General features: G+C 42.5%; 1 protein-coding gene across 1 annotated transcript; it reads right to left on the minus strand.

The window, feature by feature from the left end:
* Positions 1–7,605: 7,605 nt before the first annotated feature.
* Positions 7,606–8,690, minus strand: LOC143162787 (protein sprouty homolog 1-like). The gene has a single exon (XM_076343354.1). The coding sequence runs from the start codon at positions 8,569–8,571 to the stop codon at positions 7,606–7,608; it is 966 nt and encodes a 321-aa protein (XP_076199469.1). The 5' UTR covers positions 8,572–8,690.
* Between the last annotated feature and the right edge of the window lie 652 nt (positions 8,691–9,342).

Raw genomic sequence — 9,342 nt, forward strand, 5'->3', positions numbered from 1 at the left:
TGGGAAGACAAACACCATCACTCCAAACATCCCCCCTTCTTTCTTCTTCCCCAGATTTATACGCTGAGCATGACGTCATATGGTGTGGAACATCCCTTTGGTCAGTTGGGGTCAGTTGTCCCGGCCGTGTCCCCTCCCAACTCCTTGTGCCCCCCCAGCCTGCTCGCTGGTGGGGTGGGGTGAGAAGCAGAAAAGGCCTTGACTCTGTGTCAGCACTGCTCAGCAGTAACCAAAACATCCCTGTGTTTTCAACACTGTTTTGAGCACAAATCCAAAACACAGCCCCATACCAGCTACTGTGAAGAAAATTAACTCTGTCCCAGCCAAAACCGGCACATACATACATTCTTTTTTTTGGCTGCAATGTGAAGTCTGTTTTTTGATAAATGTGAATAACTGGAAAAAAATGTAAGGTTCTTTGCTTCTTTTTGATTATTCACGCTCTACAAGGATTTCAATGTGGCTCTTCTATGTAGAATGGCTTTCTACACCTATTGTAGCAGTCTTAGTAGATTCTGGTCTGACCTTATTCTTCAGAGGAATACATAACGGGATTTTAGTATTTGAAAGGACAATATAGAAGAGGGGATATTTATTCACGTGCATTTTTTCAAAGCAGAAAAGAACAATTGCAGCCCAACTCTCCTGTGCCCTGAACCATTACTGCATTTAGATACCTTCAGAAGCAAAAGTGGGTGTAAAATATTTTGATCGTAGAGCACTGTCCACCTATTCGCTACTGCCGCACTACCAGAAGTAGGTCTGATTGATCAGCTGGCTGGTGGGAAAGGAAGAAATTAAAGGGGAGATAAGAAGACTGTGGCTATACCAATCCTGCATAGTTATACAAATACTTTTTTACTTTTTTCAAACAAGACTCAGCAGTGTGTCTGGCATGTAAACCACTTTGCAATAGCAGGAAATACTTTGAGAGGTCTGCAATGATGTTTAGAAACCTGTTCTTACATTTAGGTGAAAGCATCTTCCTCCTGTTCTTGCTACATACGATTAGGGTGGTAGCGTAATGAACCAGTATGATGACTGTAACCTAAAATTCTAGTTAAACTGATCAAGTCTGAGTGTGATATGAATATTTTCAGATCTTGTTTTAGGAAAAACCCTGAAATATAAATAATGGCAGTTCTTAGGAGGAAAGGCTTAGGTTCAGAACAAGTCAGAGTGATGTTGTACAGACATGTGTTTGTGTGAGTGGATGAGGGTATAATATACGTAGGTCTTTTGTGCACTTTTGAACTTCCTAATTTGTAAGACACTTAAGGCAATTCTCTGCAAATACCAGATATCCCCAGAAATGCATTAGGTGTACAGCTGCACCAGAGATGGGGTTGGAAGCCTTACCGTTGTGTTTAACAGTGTGGGATTAAAAACAACCTGTCGTGTCTGAAAAAGGGAGGGGGGTAAGTTCTCAGCCACTGTGTTTTTCTGTAGGTCACCAGATCTGTATCATTTTTGTTAGCTTGAATTTGCTAAACAGTGCTACCTTGTTTAATCTAAGACAATGACTTCTTTCTTGTACCTTTTTTTTTTCATGTTTTCCTGAAATAGCACAAGATTTCTCAAAGGGCTGAATTGGAGTAGTGACATTAGTAGTGATGTTGAACTCAGTTATTTGTGAAAATAAAGTATTTGAGTTTGAAGATGCTGCTGTGACAAGTACCCTGGGAACTTTAGCATCATTTGTCTAAATCAGTGAAGGTGCATATATTTTGTTACTAAAATTGTTAGAGCTGTAGGAAACCAAGTGAAGAAAGCTGTCTTTCAGATAAGTGTATAAAAAACCTGGATGCATAAGCATATTTTTGGGGTTTGCAAAACTGTGCCAGAAAACTGAGACTGACAAACATTCTGCTTTCTAACCGTGTTGGAAGAGCTGAGGTTGGACTCATTTTCCTTTGCGCTCCTGCAGTTCTCCTCATGCTTTGCATAAGTTTTGTAGTGTACCAATATTGTCATTCCCTGACAGATTATGCATATGAGTGAGACAAGATCTGCGAGAAAAGTAGTATCAGATATGGTTGGAAAAAACAAAGTTTTGCACGTATGAGGTTGAATTTTAAAAACATGAGCCAGTAAAAGCTCTTTCTCTATCTATCAATTAGCATAACAAAATATACTACCTCATCCTACAAAACTCCCCATTTAATCAAGTTTCTGTGTCTATTGGAATTTTTAAGATAATCTGTAAAAGCAAACCACGGTAAATAGGTACATAAGAGCCTGGGCTCTCACTATTTTGACCTCAGTGGGCCTTAATGGTTTTGTACCACAGCTGGCTTTGAATCACACGGCAGATGTAGGTGTATTACTGACTCTATATACCTTCTTTAAGTAAATGGAGAGAGAAGTAACTCTGCCCATCCCAGTTTCAAGAGGGATATTGTGATCTATTTTCTGCATTGCTGTTGTTTTGCGGATATAGCATAATGACTTTTTGGGGCTGGGGTATAAAATTAACTTTGCCCTGAAGGCTTTTAACTTGAGATGCCTTGCATGCATTTATCTGAACTATATAGCTTAGATAAAGTGCTCTAATATCTCTGCTGGCCAATAGAGTTTGCAGCAGGACATCTGGGTTCTGGCAGTATTTTAGTTTTCATAGAAAAGGGAGAAAATGTGTAAGAGTGCCTCCCAATAAGGGATGGCATCCAAGGATGAACCAAGCCTAACGAATGCAGAGGAAGGTGTACAAGCAACATGTGCCACCATACTCTGGTGACTCAGCTCAGTGGAATATTGCTTGTGGGAAGAGCTTGAGTTTAGCTAATGTGTCTGTTCCTTTGTAAATCAATTTTCACTCAGGGCAACAAAAATGGCAGAGAGAATAAAACAATCTCTAATCAGTTCAGTGCTGGTTTCTAATCTGTGGGTGTTAGTGAAAATACCTATGGTATATGGTGAGAAAGGGCCTGCCTTCCTAATTATTTTTTTTTCCCCTCCTTTTTCCTTTAAGGGTTTAATTAACTTAGGCACGAGAATAAAAGGCATGAGACAAGAAGGAATTCTAAACAAAAAGTAATCCCCTATTAAGTCCTCTGACTTAAGAGGCTACCTAGAAAAGTGAAGGAGGTGGCCTCTTCTCCCTCCCCCTGCACCCACACAAATTTTTCCATAGTAGGCTTTCTATATAAGGCCAGTATGGGGGGAAGAAAGAATTTTTGTTGTTGTTTATAACTAGCGGCTAGCTGTCACAGCTAATCAATACAAACAACCTCTAATCAATCTGGCCCCAATTTAGGGGAAGAACTGGGCTTTCAATCATTTCATATAGTCAACAACAAAATATCCAACAGCCAAAGCAATTGGATTCTGTGATGGCAGAAGACTGAATTTCTTATCAGGATCAGACAAGATAGTTTTCCAGAATGATGTAGAAACTATAGTGTCCTGTTTTATAGATTATGATTATTTTAAAAGCTTATACAGTCTTCCTCTCTGCTTATTTCTGTGTGTTATAGGAAAACAGAAGGATTATGGATCTTTGTATGGAGTTCCCCATATGAATAGCTTCCTGGTACTGCTGCTAATTTGTTATGTGAAGGGCTTTTTTCCTATTATTAAGTGAAGAATAAGTAAAATAACTCTTTTAAAACTTTACTGCAAAATTAGGTGTAATTCCATAAAGCACTCTTTTTAAAAGAGAAGTGATGTACATGACTCATGTAATTTAGAGGTTACTGTGGGGTTTTCTGTTTCCCGCAATGATTTGTCCTGAATATCTGGATCTCAGTTTCTGCTTTAAGACTGCAAAGGAAGGTAACGTTCTCCATTAAAAAAAAAATATCTGTTTGGTATGGGTATCTCAATTTTTAATTCATATCTTTTTCCAGCCATGAAGCTTCCGTATTATTTTTGTATCAGTTTTCTCTCTTGCACTTAGATGAGCTGGTGGAGGAGATGTTAGCATACAAAGTAAATGCAGCAAGAAGCGCAGTGTTCTGTGGTGTGTGGGGGTAGAGCTGTTGAGTCCAATATCAGAACTTTTTAACCAATTTTCTCTTTGAAATGGAAACCAATGAGACTGTCTGATTGGTTGTACAAAGGTAAATTTGATTTATTTTATTTATTTGTTTTGAGACTGGTTCAATCTCAAAAGTAGTTGTTCTTAAAGTCCCTTCAGTGGTTGGTGCCCTGGGAGTGGGTGGCTCTAGGCAGCCTGAAGGCTCACTTGCGCGCAACAGAATCATTTTAATTTTTGTGGTGGAAATCCTAAGGCATAGAGCAGTTCTGTGCCTGGGGTCATGGAGCAAATAATCAGCAGAAATGGGAGCAGAATAAAGAGCTCCAGACTCAAGCATGTGTTTCAACCACTAAATCATTTCTCCTGCAGGAAGCCAAGAAAAGTTTGGTCCTTCCATTTGGTACCGAATCTGTATTCTCCCTGGCCTCCCTACTCTCATACAGCCTTGCTACAACACACCGTCAGCATTCATACTCCTCCATACCCCTGTCACCTTTATCCGCTCCTCCTTCCACGTGGTAACTGGGGCCTTCTCCTTTGCAGCACCTGACTACCCCTACTGCTCTCCACCTGTAGCGGTGCAAGGTGATGCCGTTAGGATGCTTTGCCTTTCTTTGAATCCCTGGGTTGGCTCCCTTTTCTGCCACGGTCAGAGAGATGTTTCTTTTCCATCAGCCCTTCATAACGCTTGTACTTGCCTCTCTCTATTATCCTCTCTCTCTCTCTCTCTCTGCTCAGTGACATGACTCTCATTTGAAGCTTGCTTGGATTCTCACTTATATGCCATCTTGTCTCTTATATCTCTATCCTGTAAATATTCAAATACCTCCCGAGGAGCTACTCTGCTGGATACTTATGAGGCTGCAAAAATTCAGAGAGAATCTAGAGACAATTTTTGGTTTGTTTCTTTTTCGTGTCTTAAATTTATTATCTTATTAGGGCCACTTTTTTTTTTTCCTACCCTGTTCTTCTCCTTTATCTTTTTCTCTGTGTTTTTGACTTCTAAGTTTATTATTTTTTAGCTCTTGGCCTCTGCTGGTCTTTCCAATCCTCCTTTCATTTGGAAGCGGCACCCCCTTGCAGTCAAATTATACTGAGAATAAAACCAGCTCCTGTGACTTCTTGAAAATATAAAGGTTTGGCAATTGACAGGCAGTCTGAATTTGTAGTTCAAGGGTGAATGGATATACTGTAAGTACATTTGAACTTCATTTTTTCCTCAAAGAACGGTGGTGAGAAGAGATGTGCTATAACTCAGGCTGAAGCTAAAAACATGAAGTGCCTGCAGGAAATATTTGTAAACATTCCTCATTTCCAGTCGGCTTTGAAACCCCGAGTCGTTCAGGGCACCTGGAGCCCCCGACTGACTGTCACTAATCTTTCTAGCCTTTGTCTCCAAATAACTTGAACTATCCTAGTCTGGTTTCCTTTAAACTGGAGCTCTTAATGCTCCCCCTGGATCATATGTAGTGCATTTTCCTTATCTGCTCGAGATGCTGTCTAGGTGCAACCTTCTACTCAGTGCTTCAACAGGTCTGTGTAGTGTGTTTTTTTTTCCCCTGCCACCTGTACCCTTAAAAAGACCAAATGCTTCTGTAATCATTCATTCTTTTAAATTATTCATTCTTTTAAAAGATTAATGTAAAGGCAGTGTGTGTTTGTCTCTGCATCTGCTTTCTGTATGTGTGTGTATATATATATGTATATATATTTTAAAAAAGTGGATGAGGTGTACCAGCAACACCGTACGTAGAAGGAAAGTAAGTCAAGCCGCTTGACTGTTTGCTTTCTGTCCCCATGCTACCGTTCCTGTAGAAATGCTTGTGTGGTTACGTGGCACCAAGGCATCGCTCTGTAGTTGCTTGTTCTTTGGAAACTAATGGTCACTATTGCAGTTGTCTCTTTTAAATCAAGCGTTGACTGTGTGCTATTGTGGTTAACATCCAAGGACTAAAATTCACTAGTAACTTGCACAAAGGGGAATTATCAGAAGACTATGCCTGGTCAAGCACAGCACAGCACCTGATTTTTTTTTGTATATTCAACAGAATAATTTCTGGAGACCAGTACTCATAAAGATAAATAATTAGCATGAGGCTTCAACCATGAAGCTCACTTGACATAATCAAGCTCTTAATAACCTGTGGTCCCTAATAAACCTGGTGAACTGAAATTCTTACAGACATCGAAGTGTTACACTGCCTGTGGAGAAAAATGGCTTAAAAGGGCTGAGCTGAGGAGTATATGAGATCTGACTTTGCTGTGCTGTCAGGCATATGATTTTATTTGATTTACCACATGCTTTTTAAAAATAAACCATATCTTGCCATATCTGTTGAGCACTAGAAAGGTACTTCCCAATTCTTTTACATTCAACAATTTTTAGAAATCTGGACACCATTATTAGATACAGCGCTCTGGGAATGTCTCAGTAATGATATGTCATGGCAGTAAGAGTTTTTTGTTTGATATTCTGCTGTGAACTCATTGAAGGATTGCATTTGCTCCCATTTGCATTGTCCTAGCATCTTATTTGTACTTGGCTATTCTTTATCTTGTGGTTTTTGAATTCTGAAGCTTACCTGTGATACACATTCTTGATTCCTGATACCATTTTGCATTGAACTGTATTCCGCATCATTTTTTACCAAAGCTGAACATACTGTGCAATATGAGTTTTCTTGGGAAATAACTGTCAGCTTGCTTCTGCATCACCTACAAGGCTTACAACCACTGCATTTCTATCCTTTTCTGTAGGATTCATAAAGATAATGAATACTATTTCAAGAATAGATTTCCAAGGGAACTTCTTTAGAATAGCCTTGATTCAGTTATACTTCGACATTTTCCATTTCCGTTTTTTTGTTAATCTATCAATTAACTGTTTATTAATGAAGGCAATAATAACAATTTCAGTCAGCATTTATTACAGTGCAAAAATTATTGTTGTACGAGACCAGATTTATGAACACATTAAGACACTTATCTCCACAATAAACACTAATTCTGAATTGGAAAAGCTCTGAAATTAAGGCTGAATGGGTATTCTTTACTGATTAAAACAACCCTTGGAAGTTAAGTGATTTTCTTCAAAGCTTATTTTTTCCAGGATAAGAACAGTGAAGTTTCCACTGATTGAGGATAAAAGTAAATTAGAATGCCCTATGCTGAATTAGCTTAGCTCAAAATCAAACTTCATTTATGGCTTTTATTACACTAAAAAATTAAAAAAAAAAAAATTGCTGAGAACGAAAAATATCTTTGGGAAGATATTCACAGAGCAAGAAGCTTCAAGAGCCCAGCGAGCCCTCACTGTCTCTTTCAGGAGTGGTTCAGTTACAAACTCAGAAGACCCTGCCAAAGTGAGCGGCAGATGCAGATACCAGGTCCACACTTACCAAAGAGCAGCAATGACTACGTAAAACGCTCCACACTCAGCCAAGTCAATAGGAAGAGGAGAGCAAAGATGCGAAGGGAAGAACTTGTGTATTTGAAGTTGGGGAGACAGAAAGGAAAGCAAAAGAACAGCCGCCCCAAAATGAGGGGGGAAGGGGGGGAGAAGAAAAAAAAAATCAGCTACAACCTGAAAAACTGAAGTTGGAGGAAGGTAACCCTCCCTCCAAAAATCATGAGGGCTTGCCCTGAACCCGGGAGGGGCAGCTCTCCAGTTTACAATAGACCGTGTTGGAGTTCTTGCATCGGCAACCTGTATGACTGATGTGGTCGTAACGCCCTCGACAGAGTTTTAGGCATCCTTTTGCAGGAGGGTAGCAGAGCAAGCAAGGCAGAAACAAGGACATCGCTCCCATGCGCAGGTACCTAGAACAGCAGTGTGACTGGGAACAAGAGCAGGGATTATCTGCGTAAGAGTCCCCTTCATTGTCGTTAGAACAGTGGTAGAAGATCCCTTTGACCAAACACATCTGGGTGCTGTACTCCGCCATGCTCTCTGCAGAGCACAAGCACTGCCGGTTGCAGGCCAAGCAAGAAGTGAGGGCCTTCGGGGCCGTGCACTCACCGCACTTGCACTTCCCACACTGTTCGCAGATAAACTTGTGCTGCATCAAGTCCTCTTTCAAAGGACTCTTCAGATCATCTACAATCAGAGACGACTGCTTGGGCTGCATCCGGATTGTCCGATCGGATCTGTGGCCTGAGCCCGGCCTAGATGGAGGTGACCGTCCCAGCAGCCCTTGCTCTGAGGAAGCACTGCTGTTGCTCCCAGAGCTGGCTGCGCTCCCCGTGCTGGTTGACCTGCTCAAGACGGGAGCCCTCGCATTATGCTGATGTGCCACGTGCCCCACGTGACTGGGTCCGTGTTCGTAATTATTATTCACATTAATTGGTATAATTTCGTGAGTCCTTTCATGCTTCTCTTGCCTTGGCGCTGTCTGCGGCCCAGGTTTTTTCACCACAGATGGACCTTCAGTGTATCCATTGCTGCCCCTGATGGCCTTGATCTGGTCCAGTGACAAGATAGCTGTTGGCTGGCTCTCTCTTTCATAGTCCAGCCGTTGCCAGCTGTCCAAGGAGGGCTGCTGAATCGCCACTAGTGAACCACTGCTGCCATGGAGCCCACTTTGGGGCTCCATCTGTAGTGATCTCTACTTCTGGCATTCAGTGGGAACCTGGCATGCATCTGAAATCCTAAGGCCAAGGTGAACGCCTGCTTCCCGAGGCACATTGGCGGCCCCGGCACGGAGTCCAGCCTGGGCAGTGTAGGCAGCTGCACTGTCCCGCCGCCCGCTCTGCGCTGTCCCGCTGCTTTTCCGGAGTATCTATGGGGCTGGATGGGATCTGCCCGAGAGTGCTGAGGGAGCTGGCGGAGGAGCTTGCCAAGCCACTCTCCATCATTTATCAGCAGTCCTGGTTAACGGGGGAGATCCCGGACGACTGGAGGCTTGCCAATGTGACGCCCATCTACAGGAAGGGCTGGAAGGAGGATCCGGGGAACTACAGGCCTGTCAGCCTGACCTCGGTGCTGGGGAAGATTATGGAGCGGTTCATCTTGAGGGCGCTCACAAGGCATGTGCGAGACAACCAGGGGATCAGGCCCAGCCAGCACAGGTTCATGAGAGCCAGGTCCTGCTTGACCAACCTGATCTCCTTCTATGACCAGGTGACCCGCTTAGTGGATGAGGGAAAGGCTGTGGATGTGGTCTACCTGGACTTCAGTAAGGCCTTTGACACCATCTCCCACAGCATTCTCCTAGAGAAGCTGGCGGCTCACGGCTTCGACAGGTGGACTCTGCGCTGGGTCAAAAACTGGCTGGACGGCCGGGCCCAGAGAGTTGTGGTGAATGGAGTTAAGTCCAGTTGGCGGCCAGTCACGAGCGGTGTTCCCCAGGGCTCAGTTTTGGGGC

The sequence above is a fragment of the Aptenodytes patagonicus genome, chromosome 7, assembly GCF_965638725.1.
Source record: "Aptenodytes patagonicus chromosome 7, bAptPat1.pri.cur, whole genome shotgun sequence".
NCBI classification, from domain to species: domain Eukaryota; kingdom Metazoa; phylum Chordata; class Aves; order Sphenisciformes; family Spheniscidae; genus Aptenodytes; species Aptenodytes patagonicus.

Excerpts from the sequence above, each read along its gene's own strand:
- LOC143162787 (XM_076343354.1), bottom strand. The coding sequence starts at position 8,571 with ATGGAGCCCCAAAGTGGGCTCCATGGCAGCAGTGGTTCACTAGTGGCG.